Genomic DNA, 20,258 nt, shown 5'->3' on the forward strand with positions numbered 1-20,258 from the left:
CACTCGGTAAGCCTCATCACTAATCCTGATCTGGATTCATCTCAAAACTCATCCCTTAAAACCAGGTTTCACTTCATCATTACCTGCTTATTCAATCTCCTGAATTCTGATCATCCAGAAGTCTTTTGGGATTCAGAACCCATTATGGATTCATCCAAAAATCAGCCCTGAAACCATGTGTCAGGTGATCATGATCACAAAAGATATAAATATATAACATATACAATGCACCAGGAAGTGTTTTTTGTGCCAGATGATAGATTATCAAGTGTGATACTGCATGACAATCCCACATGAGATTATTTATCTTTTTTTTTAATTTTTTTAATTCTGATCACGAAAGGATCATGCAGTAATATTCAGATGGAGTGAATTTCCTGGTGATATACCATATATATGCACTGGTGTTTGTCTGATCCATTATTTTGCAGTAGGATGTAGGATGGATTCTGGATTGTCATCCACAACAAGGTGCTCTGAATGTTGACGTTTGATATCGTAATCAATGCAATTATTGTTTACAAAAACGCGTCCTTCATACCTCAAGCTCCCTTTCACAAAATTGCATCTCATGTCGGCGTCTTCTCCCCAGCCATGACCTTATATTTACACCGACTCAAATCTGACCTTGTTACATAACAGCTACTCGTAAACAAACAGCGAAAAAGCGACGATCACCTCTAGAGCGACATCGAGGAGTGTGTGCTGTTTTTTTACACTCACATTTTACTATGCAGTGTTGGAATGAGCGTTAAAATAGAAGCCTGTTTTGTCCATTCAGTTGAAATTCACAAAACAACTATTCGCTTCTCTTTCTCTTATCTGATTGGTCAGAAGGTGTGCATTTTTTTTTTTTTATGGCTCGGACACGAATAAGTAATGCACTGTGTAACCGCTATGTTTTTACAGGGGCCGCTCATATACAAGGACTTATACTGCGGACACTTTGTGTAAATGACTGTAAAAATGATACTGAGGTTTTACATGCCATCCACATGCCACATCTGGTCAAATGTCCAGGAGTTTCACTGGACAGATGTGGTGCACTATTAAACGTGGGAGATCAGGCCATGTAAAGGACTGTAAGAAATGATCACTTTATGATATCTGTTGCGTTTTTCTGCTTTTTTTTTTTTTAATCGAGGAGAGAATTCCCAGGTGTCCAGCAAGCCAGTAATTGGGCTCCTGGGACTCCGTCTGAGAGATTCATGCTAATCCTAAAATGAAATGCTTTTCAGGATGCTTGGTAGCCGGACAGTATTACGAGCTAGACAAGGCCTGCGCAGATGTGCGACGAAGCCGCAAGTGTTGCATCCTGTTTCTCTTACCGGAGCTGTGAAGCCTTTCACAAACGCTCCTAGGTTTTTAGACAGAATGCACCATTGTTCATGGGATTTTGCATAAAGGGCTGATCAAGCTCTCAGTGAGGAAACCAACTCTCTAATGGTTTAAAAGTGTTATTAAAAATCACAATATCTCTTTTTTTCTTTTCATATAAAAATGTTGAAAAAAAAGAGCAAGTGCTCTCTCATGTAATAATGTTGAGTTTACAGCCTTAATGGTGCTTGAATTAATGAATTCTTGAATCTGATTGGTCACAGCTTGGTAATAATTTTATAGGATTATAATTCCTATAATGCGGCTGTTCCTCAGCATTTAATTTAACTATTAAAAATAAGTGTGACCTTTTGTTTGTCATTAAGGAAATATTGGAATCGTCAACTCCAGGAAGCATTAATGTCGTCAGTGTTTCACACCTCAACAAGAAATCGTAAACAGGTTGAACAATTATAGTGAAATCAATCCTTATTAGAGGCTTTTCAAATAATAATTAGTGGTTAAAATCATCCAGTTCTGTTCAACTCTCATTTCACCGAGGTTCAGTTCAGCTGATGGGAAAAGTTGTCAGAACATCTGAACAGCCTTACGGGTTGCATATCATTAAAATCGAATTACTCCAGTAATCTTTCCGCTTGAATACAATACGAAAAACTGATTTGCTTTTATAAATATATTTTTTTGTATGTTTTAACAGTACATTTGTAATTTTGTCAGATCACTAATTACTTTGTTTGAGAGAAAAAAAAAGAATGGCTAATTATCCACGTGTCATTTTATTTATCTAAATATGTGAATCCTGCTTTGAAGAAGGTGCAGTGAATGTGTTAATATAATTATATAAAAAGTGACAAAACCAGCTGACGAACAATGGTGCATTTAAATAGCTCCGTGTAGTCCATTTGTAAATGCAGCTTCCTCCCCGGATTCTCTTCTGTGAGTTTGTGGCCCTTTAATTGTTGAATGCTCTGACCATACACATGGCACCCTGTGAAAATAGCAGTATCATATTGTTATATATAGTATGTGTATATACAAACCACAAAACTAACTAGGACCTAACAGCCATCAAATTTGATGTTTGGGGAAACATTTTGTCTTATTAGCACCCGATGGATAGATTTGTTTCATCTATGGTACCCGATCATGGGTCAAATCAAGTGAAAAAAACATTCCGATTGATTATAAGACACGCAACCGCCGTTGGAAGTAATATAAATGCTAAAGAAATTAGCCACATGCCACTTAGAGCTGTTATACAATCACAATTATTAATAGTTCATGACTGAAACACTGACCGTGACCTCACCATTGACTTAAATTAACCAAATAAATACTATTTCTATTGCTGTCTATCTGATCTAATATGCTTCTTATCGCATTCTCATCTACTTAGTGCAAAAGAACAGCACAATTAAAACTTGTGTTCAGTCTGATACGGTAGTAAATACATTACACTGATTCCTCAGGTACTTTAATGCACGTGATGGAGATTGTTGACCAAAACTAAAGCAAATAACCTTCTATTTTTGGTGAATCATATTTCCTCACACCTGCTGCCTCTTCCAGTTTATAACAAGGATGCGGAAAATACTGACAGCGAAAGAGATCCAGTGGAAAAAGTTGTTCTCGTAAATATCTTCTCAATTACAAAGATTATTTGTAGCATTTATATTAAGCATTTTCCGTCGTTATTATTTTTTATTATAGATTAAAGATTATCCATGATCTAGATAGACATATCAGCAGATATGATTGGCAAAAAAAAACGCTAAAATGCCTTTGTGATCCATCCATCTGTACCTCTGTCAATAGCTCACATCACAAGTGAAATCTGACACCACGTCCCACCTGTATGATAATGCTGTTTAATGATAACCATTTTCTCCCTCACATTATCCTTTTACACAATGGCTCCGAATGGCTTCTACCGCATTGCCACGGGTCCTTAATAACAGCGTCAGCATGAAAAATCCTGCCCGAGGAAGAAATTCATGGGCTGTGCTCAATAGTATATGCTAAAATGCTGCTGGGTATTCCGCTGAACGAAAGACTAGCGGAGATGACACAAGTGTGGGCATATGGAGAAGACTTGTTTGTGTATCCACTTCACAAGCCTTTTTAAACCCACGTCCTCATCTGGTGGTGGGGAACTGTAGCTTTTGAACAGCGAGCTCAGATTCTCATTCAGAGTGCCAGCTCTGGCCTTCTTTTCTGCTCTCTCTCTCTCTCTTTCTCTCTCTCTCTCTCTCTCTCTCTCTCTCTCTCTCTCTCTCTCTCTCTCTCTCTCTCTCTCTCTCTCCAAACAACAGTCTGGCATACACAGAATGACTGGAGGAGAGTTGGCCAGAAGAAATGGCTGACTAATTCTCTCTCTGACCCTGGAGACTGGAGTCATAACTACCGCTTACACTCCACTTCTGCCTTTCAGAGCCGAAGAAATAAATCTCTTGCCTGACTCTCCAGCTGGCAACCTGGTTTAGACGCTTTTCTAATTACGTTTTCCGGACGCAAAGGCAATCTAATGGGAGATAGGAGTGAGACTGATGACCGAGTTCTTGTCCCAATGAGAGGCAGTGGTTTTATAACCTGCTGTTGAGGTTTTGTTGTAATTACAGTCTTTTCTGCACAGCCTGATCAGTGCCATGTTTCGGTCTGATTAATGCTTTGCAGCTTTGCTTCTGGTGTGGGTATTAATTACACTATTAGATGTTCTTCCACCCACTTATTGCTTCCTTTAAGCTGCTCAGTGTCCAGGCTTATCCTTTACTTTGTCCCCTTATTTCATGCTCGTCCTCAGTCCTTTCCTTCTGGCACATTACCATTTCTCTCTTTTTTTTATTCCTCCCTCTAAAGAGGGTGAAGCTCTTTTCTCTCATTGTCTCCTCTCTAGTTGGATGCAGAGGAGTGTTTTTATTGCTATGATTGCATAAGGGAGTATAAAGTGGAATCTGAATAGATGAAATGGAGGAGCTTATATCCCGAATATGACCCAGCAGCTAGTTAGAATTGTTGCGGTTAATTCCCAAGGCTCATCTTTCTATAGCATATAAACAGAATGACTGTAAATAATAATAATAATAATCATCATCATCATACAATTTTGTATGAGTGGTTTCACACCTACAGTACATACGTTTGTTTGTTATATTAAAACATTGGTCTATTAGTAATGGCAGATATTTTTTATCCATCAACTATAATTGTCTAATTAAACAAGACCTTCTCTCTAACAGGACACATTTCTATTTTTTCCTGCTGTGTTCTTTGCAGCCAGTTCCCCATAATATTTTATATAAAATGTGAGCTAGCATTTGGGGAAAAAATAGCACATTTGGAAGACCAGTATCTTCATCAGGAGGTTTAGAGCAACTACACAACATAATAGTCCACTTAGAAAATATCACACAGACCCCTTCTCCAGGTTTACACCGAAGCAGTGCTGTGTTTTAGTCACAGAATTATTGTTTTGATACTCGGCAGCTTTACCACCAACTGAGAAAATTCCACACACATTTCACCAATACCTCATGACTCCTTCTTCATGTTGAATAGATATTTAAATATTGCACATATAGATATAGGAGGCATGAGTTTTATGTTTTGGCCTTTTTTTATTTTCACAAATTCTGCTCTGCAAATAACTGGAGAGACAGGTACTGCTTCCTCGGAGGAGCGTGGCATGTGAGCTGTAGGGGCTTTCTGTAGGACAGTGTGAGATGTTGGACTGAATACTAATGAACATGACGCATCACACTTAATGTCTTAGAGTCAGACCAGGATAAAGCATTTGTAAATAAATGAGTGTACCTATTTTTCTATTATTAATAATAGAAAAAAAAAAAAAAGCGAAGATGAGGAAATGGGGGCCAATCACTTTCTGGTGCTAGTGTTTAGTGCTGAAGGAACACAAGAAACCATTGGGATAAACTACAAAATCTGATTGCAATACACCAAGCAGGTTTACCAATCTGTGAACACTTTTGGAGATCTTTCCGACGTGATTCTTTACTTGCACACATAGATTGGTCTGAATAGATCACCGTTGCTGGGATGTGCCTGTGTGTCCTGTTTACCCTGATGATTTTGTGTGCACATTATGAATAAACCATTTTATTTAAGTTGGTGTGACCCAACTTATGTGACTGTTCAAGCACCAGGCTGTGGCTATTTAAGTACACTATATGGACAAAAGTATTGGGACACTTGACTTGTCCAACCATATGTGGTCCCTTTCCTAAACTGTACCCATTGTCTCCATAAAGATATGCTTTGTCTGGATTAGAAGGGAAGATCTCCTGCTATAGGGTTTTGACCTCAACCCTATTAGACCCCTTTGGGACGACTTGAAATTCTGACTGCACCCCAGGCCTCCTCACCTCACCTGCATCAGTCCCCGAATACTAACACCCTTGTGTCTGAATGAGTACAAATCTCTACTAGCACACACTAGCAAAATCTAGTGGAACATCTTCCTGGAAGGTGTTAGAGTAAAGGGAATTATAAGCGTGTTTTTATGTGGGTACAGTCGGAAACACCATTTTTGTTAACTCGCCTTCAGGCTGTGACATACTGGCACATTTTTTCTTTTTTTCTTTTTTTTTCGAAAAACATACAGTTTGCCCTTACTCTAAGATGAAGAGGAACGAACCAGTTGGCCTGTGCTGGCAGAGAGAAATCTGCCTCTCTCTCTGTCTCTCTCTTTCTAGTTTCTCCAGACTGTTTAGCCTGCAAGATGAGACATTTTCTGGCGGCCGGGTGTGAAAAGGGGAAGCAGGATAACAGTTTACAGATCACTCGCGTTTTCCTTCCAGTCCAAAAGTATGAACAAAGGATTTTTCTAAATATATCTATACCCAAATGTCTGTATGATGTTCATCAGCAGCTCATACGAAGCCTTAAGCCCCTATATGGATTGATGGCGGAGTTTGATAACAGATATGAGGCAATACCCCCCCGATGCAGTAAGGACAGATGGAGACACAGAGGAAGGTACACCGAAATAGCCTCCTGCGTCATTCTAGAGTGTGTGTGTGTGTGTGTGTGTGTACGTTTAGATGATGGAAGGAGTGTCATAAAAACCTGGTAGGTTTACAGAGTGAAGGGCAGAGAAAATATGCCCCCTGACAGTGTGCTGAAACAGAAATAGTGTCTCTGTAGTCGTCCGTGTGCAGGAATATTGCAATATACAGCTTTAATCAGTAGTCGAGTGAAGAAATCAGACGGACGAAGAGGAAGGTGGCGTTTGGCTGCGAGCCACCAGTGCACCAATGTGTTCTCAGTGAATTAGAGGTCAGTCCAATCGGATCGCACAGAGCTGTTCCAGAAAGCTAACGTGATGACAAGAGTTCGATAAAACACGGCGTATGAAAGTGATGACTCTGTATCTGAGCTCTCCTCCTGCTTCTCTGTGTGTGTGTGTGTGTGTGTGTGTGTGTGTGTGTGTGTGTGTCTCCAGATAAACAACCTCAGTCACATTCAGATCCCTGTAATGCTGATGCCTGATGATTTCAAAGCCAATTCCAAGATCAAAGTGGACAATCACCTCTTCAACAAGTATGAGTCGAAATCCAAAACTTGATAAGTCACAGCCTTTAATCCTGCTGTTTATTATTTTATTTTCCTTTTATAATGTGAGCAAATGAAGGATAGATTGCAAGACAATATTATATAATTAATATTAAATATACTCTTCTCTCTCTTACTTTGTTTTTTATCTCACCCTTTGTTTCTATTGTTTATCTTTCCGTCTCCACTTTACTTTTTCCTTCTCACTCTGTCTCTTCTTCCCTTTATCTCGCTATACTGTTCTATTTTTTTCTATCTGGATGTCTGTTTTTATATACGTTCCATCTACCAATATATTTTTCCAACTCATATTCTCTCACGTTTTAATTTCTTTTTTTTTATTTTTATTTTTTAAATCTTTTTTGTGTCTTTTCCACTTTCTTTTATTTGCTTCAATTCTCTCTTTCCATCTATCGGTCTCTCTATCCCCTAATTTTTTTTTCCTTCTTTGCCTTTTCCAACATTTCTCTTTTTCTATGTCTTTCTTTTCACTTGTTTTTTTCTCTTATTGTTTCTCTTTTCTCTTATTCCTGCTCTCTCTCTCTCTCTCTCTCTCTCTCTCTCTCTCTCTCTCTCTCTCTCTCTCTCTCTCTCTCTCTCTTCTCTCCCCTGTCTAAAGAGAGAATATGCCAAGCCATTTCAAGTTTAAAGAGTACTGTCCTCTTGTCTTCCGGAATCTGAGGGAGAGGTTTTCCATCGATGATCAGGAATATCAGGTGCCTGAATGCAAACATGAAACATATTAAATAATCATTTTTTCCCCTCAATAATGTATGACTACGTTTATTTTACATGGATGTGGATTTCTTATAATAAATGTATATAATGTTCTCTCATGCAGACCACATAAAAAAAAAAACCCAGTAAAGCTGCAATCTGAGCATGCTAGTGTGGTACAGGAGTCATTACACCTTCACCTCATTGCATTATAGCACATTTCGCTCCATTTACTTTTTTAAAGTATAATGTCATCTGGCTTTATTGTCATATCTGCCATAAAGTATAGTAGACAGTGAAACAAAACAATGTTCCTTCGTGACTGAGGTACTACACAAAACATCAACTAACACTAAGACTAGCTAGGAGGAACAGATCAATACACAGCACATGATTTACAGGACAGTGCAAAAAAAACAACACAAAGAATGAAAGATTTTATCACTCAAGGTGACAGTTCAAAAACATGTGGTTGGTACCTATTTCTGAAATTGTAAAAAAAAAAAAAAAAAAAAAAAGGTTTTCCTGTGTAATTGAATATCCACCGCAACTTTCATTTCTCTGAGCTGCTCGTTTTAACAGCACTGTAACAGAATACTGCATATCACTGTGCACTCACCTTCCAAATCAATAGATACGGCTTATGTAAATATGAATATCGATTTGCAGTTATGTGCAACAGTAAAGCGTACAATCGCACTACAGACAGACACAATGCAGGAACAATTGCATGCTATTAATTCAGAAGTTCGGAACACTTAGCACGCTCTCATGAAAAAAAGGTGTTAGAAGTGTTGGTCTTTGGATTTTTCCTTCCTGCCAGAGCGATGTTTTCTGTAATGTGAGCCTGGTGCGATCTGTAACACGCCTGTCTCCTCGCAGAACTCCCTGATACGAAGCGCGCCGATCACGAGCGACGCTCAGGGCCGCAGCGGTGCACGCTTTCACACCTCCTACAACAAGAAGTACGTCATCAAGATCATCACCAGCGAAGATGTGGCTGAAATGCATAACATCCTGAAGAAGTATCATCAGGTCAAAAGACATCCCATTTCTTTAGCTACTTCCTGTTTAAATGGTGCCTGATTATTATATACGAGGTGGTATGAAGAAGTTTTGAGACTGGCTCTGTTTACACACGATTAACTTCAAAACAGTCCCCAGGCACAGCAATACAAAGCTCTCAGCGTTCCTGCTACTTCTTGAAAGTGTCGTGGAAGTCTTCATTTCGAAAGCGTCTCTCGCACCTTCTGCGTTTCGCGCCGGATCTCTGCAAAAGTGTCAAACCGGCGACCTTTGAGCCGGATCTTCATCGTCAAAAAGTAGGCGACGTTCACAGAAGACAAATCTGGCGGGAAGGGGTGGGTGAGATCAGCAGGATCACATTGTTTCCAGAGAGAAGCTCACGTGTGAGGAGAGCTCAGTGACAGGGTGCATTGCCATCGTTTTTGCTCGTTGTTCTAAATTGCTGTCTATGAAGAAATCGCTAACGTGTTAACACACGTGGTCAGAATAACATCCGTCTTTTGGCACGCTGACTTACGAAGGCCGGTGCTCCCTGCAACTGTGCGTGCAGCCTTGTGCTGCCATCTGTTGGTGTGTTACAAAACTAGTCTCAAAACCTTTTTACACCACCTCGCAGATGGAGTTTATCAAATAAAAAAAGAACTGTTTGATGGAGCATTTTCATTCGTCTGCATTCCTTTGGCAAGATTGTTTCAGTCTTCAGATGGATTAAACCTTTTTGCTATGATTTACAGTCAAGACTGCATGTTCTTTACATTTGCTAAAGTGCACATAGTGTGGACTTATTTATTTTTCCAGGTAAAATATATGCTTCTTATCCTCCAGAGATTATGATTTAAATCCAAGTCCATGACCAGGAATCCAAGAAAATAAAGAGCCCATGTTGTCAGAATAGAAGTTAAGATGAACATTGGCACCTGTGAACAAATGTATGTGGAATAGGGTAGATAGCGCATTCCTCTGACTATATTTACTGATCTGAGAAGCAGTTTGAAATATATATATATATATATATATATACGATATACACATATGTCTTAAACTACAATAAGTTCCCATTATAAACCAGAAAGAAGGAAAAGTGCAGCATTGTAGCTTCATTTCTATGAATATTTATTTTGCCATTTTCTGTAGTCCATCTAGCTTTTGTGTGAGTGTGTAAGAGAAGTGTGTAGGAGCTATGATCAGAACAAGGCAGTCATTGTGAAGCAGCTGAATCACCCTTACCGTGAACTCTGGTGAGCTAGAGCTTCATTTGTATGTGTTTTCTTTTTTCATTTGCAGTATATAGTGGAGTGCCATGGCAACACACTTCTGCCTCAGTTCCTGGGAATGTACCGCCTCACGGTGGACGGAGACGAAACCTACATGATCGTCACACGCAACGTTTTTAGCCACCGACTACCTGTGCACAAAAAATACGACCTGAAGGTGAGCACTCAGGAGTCCACAAGGACATTATTACACTATACTACACTATAAAAGTTCTGTTACATATAACAACAGCCAGATGTGTACTTAATACTTAATACATTATTTTCAGGGATCCACAGTTTCCAGAGAGGCAAGTGACAAAGAGAAGGTAAAGTAACTTCATGATCATTATTATCTTTTATTTATTTTTTTTTTAAACCTCTGAATGAATCCAGGTGCTGAACGCATGCTTTATACGTGTGAAGTAATTCATACGACTGCCGCATGCACGTGCACGTTTGGTACATCGCATGCACGTTTTTAATAAGAAATTTTAGATGGTTGTGTGCGGAATGTTTCATCAGGTTCAGTTTCGTTGTCAGGTCATGTACGGGAAGTATCTAGCGTGTATGAAAACAGTGAGGTTCTCATCATTTCTCTTGAAAGGCACTGAATTTATGCTCTGTATTGATTGAGTGTTTTAATGATTTCCTTTGTTTTATCCCTTCTCTTGCTTGAGTATGTGAACGTTATGGTGCAATACTGGCATGTTGTACTTTCCTAAATGCATTGAGCCGAACTCGTTACAAACAGAAAAGAAAAAAATCATGGTGAATAATAATAGTGGTTGTTTAATTCTTCTACTGGAATGACAATCAGTCTGAGATCCAGATATTTAACTTATTATATTATACTAGTACTAATAGATAGAAATAAAATTAATAATAATAATAAAATAGAATAGAAATATTTTTTTTTCCTGAATGAATAATGAGCTCCACAGATACTGTATATGAACAAAGGTTTGTGGACACCTGCCCATAGTATGTGCTTTTTGAACATCCCATTCCACATTTAGATCCCATTTAATCTTATAATAACCTCATCTTGAAGATGGAAGATGGTTTACTAGATTTTGGAGTGAGATTTGTGAGATTTTGTCAGGTACTGATGTAGGTAAGAAGGTGATGAGGCCTGAGGTGCAGTCAGCGTTCACATTCATCCCTCAGTGGGGTTGAGGTCAGAGCTCTATAGCAGGAGATCCAATCAATTCCCACGTTTAGTCTCTTCTGAGATGTTCCACTAGATTTTTGAAGTGTGATTGTGGAGGTTTGTGCTCATTCAGACACAAGGGTGTTAGTACAGTCAGGTACTGATGTAGGTGAGGTGAGGAGGCCTGGGGTGCAGTCAGCATTCATGGTGATCCCAAAGGTTTTCAATTGAATTCATGGACTCATGTAAGCCAGATCTTCATGGAGTATGCTTTGTGCACAGGGGCATTTTCATGCTGGAACAGGTTTGGGTCGACTCGTTCAAGTGCGGTATTGCTACCGCATCCAAAATCATCAATTGTGAACCACGACTTTTGTGGTAACAGTTTGGAGAAGAACCACATATGGTTGGAAAAGTCAGGTGTCCCACTACATTTGTCCATATAGTGTATTTAGACCATCATGCTTTTTATTCTGTTTGTATACGCCATGTAATCTATTGTTCCTATTGTACATATGTACAGCTGTAGTAATGTTTTTGCCTGTGTGCACGCTAGCACAAAAGTAAATATACTGATTCTAATAAATGCGTCATGATTTTTGTTAAATCTTCTGAACTGGGGATCCAGCAAGGGGCTGCCTGCTGCTTTGTGAAATCTCATGCATAATGTATATATGGAGGCATGTGAATAATTTGCATGTGTATCTTTGCTCTCTGCCCTGTTCTGCATGAACTCCCTGTTGGCATGTACAGTATATGATGCTGTTTTGCAAACGATTTCTCGGTGTGAACAAAAGTGTCCTACGCACTAATATTTCAGCAGGGATGTTTTATTTTATGAAATGTAAATTAATTTCAAGTGTCTGAATCATTTTTAAACATTACTAAACATTGTGAACATGACATTGCATCAGATTTCCTCCTGTTAATGCACTTGTGCATCATATTGGCCTATTATACTTAATGCGTTTTAACGATTTTACCCAATTGTAAAATCTTTTATTTCCTTGAAATGTATTTAGTGACTAATTAAGTTTCGAAGCCAGCCAGTCTAATAGATTTCTCATGAGTTCATGAGTGAAGCTGCATGCCTCTCGTCCTCTTCTCCACCAGCCACGCCCACCTGAAGACGGCGCTCCAGCCAAATCCCGCATGAGCCAAAAGCTCCAAACCATCCGGATCGCCACACGTTTTTACTGCGCCATCAGACACGTAAGGACACACCCGCAAAGACGTCACACACATACGCTCTGTCCTGATTGGATGCCCCAAGGAAGCGCAAAATCTTGTCCAGATCTAACGTCATGTCTTCTTCCACAGTGAGAGTGTCTCTTTGTTTTCTTTCATTCTATAAACAGTAATAAGGATTTATGGGAAGGAAATTGCATTTTTACACATTATTATTATATCATTCTTATTTATATGGCACAGTGCAGTTTTTAATCTTATCTGCATGCGAGAAAAAAAAGTTTAAGTATTAACTTGGTTACCGTGGTTCCATTATATGTAGCAATAAATGGATAAAAATGATAAAAATTGAGTTTTGGTAAACTGCAGTTATATAAAAGGGGTAAAGCAGATCAGAATGTGCTGTTTTAGGACAAATGATTTACTTTGTTACTGAGCTACTGAGAGGGTCTCTACAGAATCTGTAATGTGTACTAGAAAAGGTAACGTCATGTCTATGAACTCACTCTGGTCCTCCTGAACGCTTTGCTTTGTGCTGTAGAATCTTATGATTGAACTGCTTGTCTCATGTGGCCTCTGTGAGAACAAACATATGCCCAATGTGTCCTTTCCTCTGTACCGTCTCTGTGCAGTGTTTATTATTTTATTTATATAAATTTTATATTTTGAAACTGGGGATAAAACAAAAGAGACATTATTAAAGACACTTCCACTGGAGTGTCGTACAGTAATGTGTGTGTTGGCAAGCACAAAATCAGTGCTTAGACTGACCTACCTAGCTAAATAATGCCTGTTTTTTTTATTTCATGAAGACAGAAATATGTGTTTGAATCATAAAATATACACGTCTGTGATGCTTCGCTATGCAGGATATGCAGCACCTCTGAACTGGAGGAGAACCATGGGCTTGTGTATGGTTGAGTGCGTTCTCAATTTGCATATTTATTGAGTGGGCTCTTCTGTGCTGCTTTTGCACTTTTTTTTTTATATTTTGGGTGATTTTAAGGAAAATATATTCACTGATAATGTTCACTCTCTAACTCTTAAAGTTAGGCAGAACCTGAAGGTTTATAATGAGTAATACTTTTTTTCCCCTTAATTTATACACCAGACTAAAGAGCTCCCAACGTACAAAGATAATGACTTCATCAACGATGGACAGAAGATCTATATAGACGAAGAGAACAAAAAGATGTTCCTGGAGAAGATGAAGAACGATGTGGAGGTTTGTGAATCATTAGTACTGAAACATGATTGTTCTTTTTCATTTTCATCTTGCTTTTTGTGCAGTCTGCTTCGTTTATAGATGAATAGAAGAAGTTCAATACTATTGCATGTGAATTATATTTGAAATGTTTTGCCATGTTCTTGTCATCTTACTGTTTTCATCCATTTCCATTTTCTTTTTTTAGTTTTTAGCCCAGCTGAAGCTAATGGACTACAGCCTGCTTGTCGGGCTCCATGACGTAGAACGAGGAGAGCAGGAGCAGCCGGAGGAAGAGATCGAGGAGAACGAAGGAGGAGAGGAGGAGGGAGCCGAGAGCGATGGAGGAGTGACCGGGTCACCCCCCGAGAGTCCCAGCAACACACTCGAGAGCAACAAGCCACTAGGGCCGGGAGAGTTCGATCCCAACGTGGACGTCTACGCCATACGCAGTCACGAGAGTGAGTGTGTTTATTCAGACGAGTGTAGCAGTATGTACAGAGACCATTTATTAGTCCTGTGGTGTTTTGTACTTAATGAAAAATGCATTTACTCTCCATCGTAGACGCACCCAAAAAAGAGGTGTATTTTATGGCAGTAATTGACATCCTGACACCATATGATGCTAAGAAGAAAGCAGCACATGCAGCTAAGACAGTGAAGCATGGGGTAAGACCTGGCATTTACTATATACACAGTACATATACAGTATATATCAACATATGGAAATATTGTAACAGCTGATTTTTCAAGCTATAGTGTTTCTTTCCCACATAGTTGAAGGCACACTATTGTACAGGATGTCTTTGTTTATGATAGCATTACATATTTCCTACGCTTTAACTGGAGGAACCAAACCTGTTCTAGTATGATTCCCCTGTGCACAATGCCAGATCCATGACTTACATAGGTTCATGAGCAATGGAAACCTTTGGGATGAATGTGAACGCTGACTGCACCCCAGGACTCCTCACCTCACCTACATCAGTACCCATTTTTGCTAAACCTCCACAATCACACTTCAAGATCTAGAGGAACATCTTCCCAGAAGAGCCTAAATGTGGGAATGTGGAACAGGACTTTCGAAAAAGCAAAAGAATGATTCTTATGGTCAGGTTTTTCCAAACTTTTGTCCGTATCTTTAAAAAAAACCCAGCTTTATGAAGAACCGAATGTATTTATAGATTATATTTGTTGGAATCTCCCTGAGATGTAAAAACCTGACAGGATTTTGAGATTGTGATTAAGTGTGCTTGGATGAGCACGGGGGGAGTCTTTAGTCTTTATTGATCACAGCAGAAGCACAAATCTACAGGATACAGAAATACAGAGATTATTCACACCAGCAAACTTTTAAATCACAAGTGTGTTATTGTTTCTGGTTAATTATTTGAACTGCTTTGTTTACCATTTCTGCAATGCTTTAGGCTCTTACATTTTTGCTTGAGCTGATTGAAGAATAAACTATGACAATAGTTTATTCTTTATTATTAGTATTTTTTTCTAAAATAATAGGACCATTAAAAAGACATCATTGTCCTTTCTGAGCCCTGATTGTTTGGATGTTTACGGTCTGCATTTGTTTATTTTACATTTACAACGCATATTTTGCATATTTTAATGACACATGACGGATTTAAACACTGATAAAGTGACAGAAATGACCCTCAGATGAAACAGTGCTGAAAATCCCAGCCACATCAAGCTTCCACTTCTGGGCCCCTGAGCAAGGCCCTTAATAATAATAATAATTGAATAAGATAAAAATGTAAATTGCTCTGGATGAGTATATCTGCCAGATGCCATACGTGTAAATGTAGGAAATTATAGGCATCTGTGAGCTCATGTATGCAGAAGATGCCAGACAGACACTTTCGTCTGAGAATGTTGCAGCATGAACACTTCACTTGGTAGCTGGTAATGATGGGAAAGCCGGCTGTTGGGTGGGAATTATCAAGACCAAGGTGGTGGGAAGATGCTATTGAAAAAAAAGACATTTCTTGAACAAAACTTCATATCAAGTTAGCTTTACCTTCTTTTCTGTTTCTAATATTTTCCCTCTTGTCTTTAGGCTGGAGCTGAAATCTCCACAGTAAATCCGGAGCAATATTCCAAAAGGTTTTACGACTTCATCACCACCATTCTGTCCTAATCAGGTCAGAGGTCAGTCTCCGGACCTTGAGCTCAAGCCTCCGAGCTACTAAGAGGCTTTTATTGGGATCCTTGGACATTTCTCAGACCTGTCTGTTTACAGTTTTTTTTTCTTTTTTTTTTTTCATCAGTTTTTTTTAACATGCATTAATAAATGGGTTTATGGCTATGGATGGACAAACATATAGTTCTGCATTATACCGTGTTGTATAGCTGTATTAGATATTGTTCATTGGGGTGTTGAGTGATGCTGTTGTGTGTTTATTGTATGGAAACCTCAAAGCTGCTTTTTTTTAATTATTATTCTGTCTTACTGCAAGAAGACATCAGACCAGGATTTTTTCATGAGTCAGGGTTAAGCATTGTTTTGGATCAAGGCTGCTTTCACACTTTAGCCACCCTGTTACTATGGCAACGCTCCAAGCTAGTTTCCCCTAGCTTGTTTGTTGAATTAAGTACTTTATAATGCAGATGACAAAGTTTTTTTGGCGATTTGAGAAATTGATGTGTGCAACATGACTTTGTGCAGCCAGAGACAAAGTCACATTGTGTTCTGTTGAACATCCCAAAAACAGACGAAGCTATTTTTAGTTACGTTTCACCATTTGGCAAAGAAATGTTTTTTATAGTTAGCATGTTGTAAATCTCTATTTTTGCTCTGCAGCTATGTTCCGAAATGTCACACGGGCAGTTTTACAAGTGTGAAAGCAGCCTGAAGAGATTTTTCAGTCAGGGATTCCCCATTAAAAGCACAAATTATTATCTGTCAGTGAAAATACCTGTTTACGGCACCTGTAGAGAGCTATAACTGCTATTACAGTTATAACCCATTTGTGGATTGTTTTAAATCTTCTACTAAACACATGTAACCTTTAACCTTTTAGATAAAGAATTACCGAGATCGTCTATTTAGATTCACCGCTGGCTGGAGAGTTTACTGTAAAAAGTAGAAAACCTAAAAAAGTTGTTTGCACACAATCTGATGCAGAAGTTCTGAACCCCTTTCGCACACAGTTTGAAGTATGATCCAGCCGCACAGTCAATTAGAAACCTCCTGTAAAGTTAGATCAGGAAAGAAACCCGAGACTGTTCACGGCTGGATTTGAGAACCACTGATCTAATGCACCAAAATATTTATGCAAATGATGCCAATTACATCGCTGAGGTTATGCAATTAGTAGTGAGACTGTAGTGGGATCTTCAAAGAAAACTCCACCCTGAAGCACATATATACTTCTATTGAAATATGTGTTCTGTGACTCTGTTGCTAATTTGTTAGGCGATGCCTTGGGAGATCTGAGAAACGACAGGCAGCTTTTTTCGTTTGGGTCACACACACGTGATTAATAATCCATCTATCGTTAATAAGTGTTGCGAAGACGTTACAGCAGACTGTACACACAGCAGAGAGAGCTAGACAGGTGAAGGATTAAAGCGCTGCTGCATCGCCATCTTTAGGAATCCCCTTAGACTATTATCAGCATGGCATTGTGGGAAATCACAGATCAACACGTCTAGAAGTTCAAACCAAACACAAACGTGTAAAAGAAATCGATCTGAAAATCCTGTTATTTATTCAGATTATTATGCAACACATTCAGGGTGGATTTTTCCTTCAAGCCGTGTTTAAATTTTGAGTGAATTAGATCATAGGGATTATTATTATCATTATTACTGTATTACTGTAAAACAGCACATTAGGCTGTTTTTATTCTTGGAGAAAGTTTTTGTGTTTTTAATTAACAGTAAAACAATTCTATCAAACAATATGCCTATATTCTTTCCTTTCGGCATAGGCAGCAAAAACAGGCCGTTCTCCCAGTAGGACATTTTTATCTTTTGGCGTTTAGCATTTAAGCTGCACTGTAAACTAAGAAACAAACAAAAACAAAACCTTGTGAAAACGATTGGTACACCTCTCCGTCTCACCGTCGGTGTTCCTCTTCTCATAACTGTAACTCTGTACATTAGTATTATATAAAGACGTAGTCCCAGCTGTATGTTTTACTTCTTCCAGGATACTATTCTCACCCTAATGCAGATCATCTGCTCACATTATCACTATATACACTGTGCGAGAGCGTGCCTTTTAAACTCGGAATCGTTTCATTTTGTATTCAAATGTTTGTTTGTTTTTTCTGTTGTTTATTTGTTTGTTTTTAAACGAAAGTTTGCAGACGTTATTTTCTACGGAGAGACGGCTGATTTTTGGGCGAATCTCAAGGCGCTTTTGCTCTTTTCCTGTGATGTGTAAATATATCCAGTGTAAAATATTTAAATCTTTTAACTGAACGCTGCCAAACGTATAAGAGTTCAGAGTCGATCCAGCAGTCGTGTTTCAGTGTTTGATATCGATGTTTGTTGTGCAGCTTTTGAAAGAGATTTTCGAAAATATTCTCAGTACAGTGCTGGTCTCTTTTCAGTGTGTATTACTGTCAGTGAATCCGATTTATTACTTCGAAATGAACAACTATAAGCCATGCTGTTCGATTTCTAACGCAGAACTTTTTAATCCTGAAAGCTACTGACTTTGAACCTCGTTATTGTCCTGCTGTCGCCTGATGTCCCTCGCTAGGATTCGAACCAAATCACCGCACAGGCAAATTGATCTGTTCAGAAACCTTCTCATGAAAAACGTACCTACTATTCGTAAGTCTGTGATTGTAACAAGTGTCAAAGGAAAGATCTGAACACGTTTGTGAATGTAAAAGAGATCAAAAGGACAAACCCCTTTAAGAGAAATGCTGTGAAAGACACACGGTGTGACAGGACCAGACGTCTACCTGATTGTCATCGCTGTTGTGAATCCTGTCATAACTGTGTGCAGTTTTTTTTCCGTGTGTGTGTGTGTGTGTGTGTGTGTGTGTGTGTGCGCAATGTTTTGAAGGCACCTCAAAATCAGCATCGCTTAATAAAATGATGCTTTACTCAGCATGAATGTCTGCTTCAATACACGTTCCATGTATCTAAACCCAGCGAGGAACAAAACACAGGGGTGTGACCTTATGGGAAAAGAATCCATTTTATCTTTCCATCTTGAAGTTTTCCAATAATATCAAATCCTTCAGCGTTTTATTCTGATTGCATCAGAAACAGTTTTATTTGAAAAGAATGATTTTTTTTTATCCAATTAAAGTTATGTTTATTGTTGTAATAAGTTTTTCCCTCTCATGACCTACACTGTATGGATAAAAGTGTTTTTGAATTTCCAGCCCTACGTGGCTCTTCTCCAAAACGTTACCACAAATTTAGAGGAAAACCTTTGTATCTGGATGCTGAAGAATTCAACCAGGAGATCCAAAACTGCTCCTTCATGGAAATTCCCCCGTGAGCACGAAGCAAACTCCATGAAGATATGCTTAACATCGGAACGTTGGAGTTGAAGATCTTCTGCTATGGAGCGCCAACCTTATTGAACATCTTTGGAATAAATGTGAATGTCAACAGCACTCCAGGCCTCCTCACCTTCTTACCTTCATCAGTACCTGACTTTACTAACACCCATGTGTCTGAATGAGCACAAATCTCCACAAGCACACTCCAAAATCTAGTGGAACATCTTTTCAGAACAGTGGAGATTATGCTGACTGCAAGACTAAATGGAATGAGATGTTAAAAAACACATACCAATCTCATGTTCAGGTGTCCACAAACTTTTGTCCATACAGTGTACGTTATATCAAGAACATATCCAATCAAGAAGTATTTCTTAACTTGATAAACAAACACAATACACCAAAAGACAAAAAAAGAAGAAAAAGAAAATATGGAAATGATGCACAATACAGAATCAAATCTAAAATCTTTATTCAATTTTAACCTTTACATTCCCCACTCTGAATTTTATTTTTATTTATTTTTAAAAAGCTGTTTGTCAATTATGATGAATCATGATAAATAAAAACATTTATTTGTCTGCAAGAAATGTGATTTTTTCTTTTTTCACTTGCATCTAAAGAATTTTCTCAGGTCTCCCATGGGTTAGTATTGTTGTGCATCTCTGGTCTTCATCTCTATGTTTGGTGAACCTTAAGCCCTTGAACACTCTTTATCATCATCTTCAGCTTTGTGAAAGGTCAGCATTTTCTGGTTTTAGGTAAATCCTTATTTTTTTTTATGATTTCCATTGATTTTATGTGCCAGCAAATTGAGTTTCATGCTGTTGGAATTGTCAAAGTGTAAATTAATTCCAAAGTCACCTTATTGAGGCGCAATTAAACTTTTTTTCTTACTTTATTTATTACTTTAATTTTTGCGGAACCACTAAAACATGCTTATGATTTATTTCTAGAACTCTGGATTTTAAATGAATTTGCAGTGTTGGGTGTGTCCAGCAGGGGGCGCAGTGAGGGCAGTGTGAGGCCTCTGGTCCACAGCGTTGCTGCAGAAAGATTGAATTATTTTTAATTGTGAGAATGAATTCAGTTGAAATTCGCAGAAAAGATAAATTCAGCTGTTTGCAATTTAATAAGCAACATGTGAAAGCATTTAAGTTTATTTATGTATTTTATATACATTTTTAATTTTTTTATTAAAAATGAACATACCTTGTTTTTTATATGTTAATAACGCATTGATGTTTGATTTCCGGTTTGTAGACTTTTCCCACTCGGATTAAAAAGAGCTGAAGGCTCTGGGTCTGTCTGGAGATTTCTATATT

At 38.4% G+C, this 20,258-nt stretch overlaps 2 protein-coding genes and 1 long non-coding RNA gene across 4 annotated transcripts in view; 1 reads left to right on the forward strand and 2 right to left on the reverse strand.

The window, feature by feature from the left end:
• pip4k2ab (phosphatidylinositol-5-phosphate 4-kinase, type II, alpha b) overlaps window positions 1-18,529 on the forward strand; it is a 19,691-nt gene extending 1,162 nt beyond the window's left edge. Inside the window, exons 2-12 of one of the 2 annotated variants that reach the window (XM_083525890.1) lie at window positions 1-6; window positions 6,797-6,894; window positions 7,526-7,622; window positions 8,506-8,658; window positions 9,934-10,080; window positions 10,193-10,231; window positions 12,169-12,267; window positions 13,355-13,468; window positions 13,656-13,908; window positions 14,013-14,116; window positions 15,519-18,529. The exon at window positions 1-6 is cut by the window's left edge and continues 144 nt beyond it. In XM_083525890.1, the coding sequence (XP_083382016.1) occupies window positions 1-6; window positions 6,797-6,894; window positions 7,526-7,622; window positions 8,506-8,658; window positions 9,934-10,080; window positions 10,193-10,231; window positions 12,169-12,267; window positions 13,355-13,468; window positions 13,656-13,908; window positions 14,013-14,116; window positions 15,519-15,599 (1,191 nt within the window). In that variant the 3' untranslated portion in view covers window positions 15,600-18,529. The remainder of the gene's footprint in view (window positions 7-6,796; window positions 6,895-7,525; window positions 7,623-8,505; window positions 8,659-9,933; window positions 10,081-10,192; window positions 10,232-12,168; window positions 12,268-13,354; window positions 13,469-13,655; window positions 13,909-14,012; window positions 14,117-15,518) is intronic. The other variant, XM_083525891.1, reaches the window with a different exon arrangement.
• The window catches only part of bmi1b (bmi1 polycomb ring finger oncogene 1b), a 439,238-nt gene that overhangs the window by 409,166 nt on the left and 9,814 nt on the right, over window positions 1-20,258 (reverse strand). The window lies entirely within an intron of this gene.
• The window catches only part of LOC310717812, a 433,295-nt gene that overhangs the window by 334,229 nt on the left and 78,808 nt on the right, over window positions 1-20,258 (reverse strand). The window lies entirely within an intron of this gene.

This window comes from Silurus aristotelis (genome assembly GCF_946808225.1).
Source record: "Silurus aristotelis genome assembly, chromosome: 22".
Lineage (NCBI taxonomy): Eukaryota > Metazoa > Chordata > Actinopteri > Siluriformes > Siluridae > Silurus > Silurus aristotelis.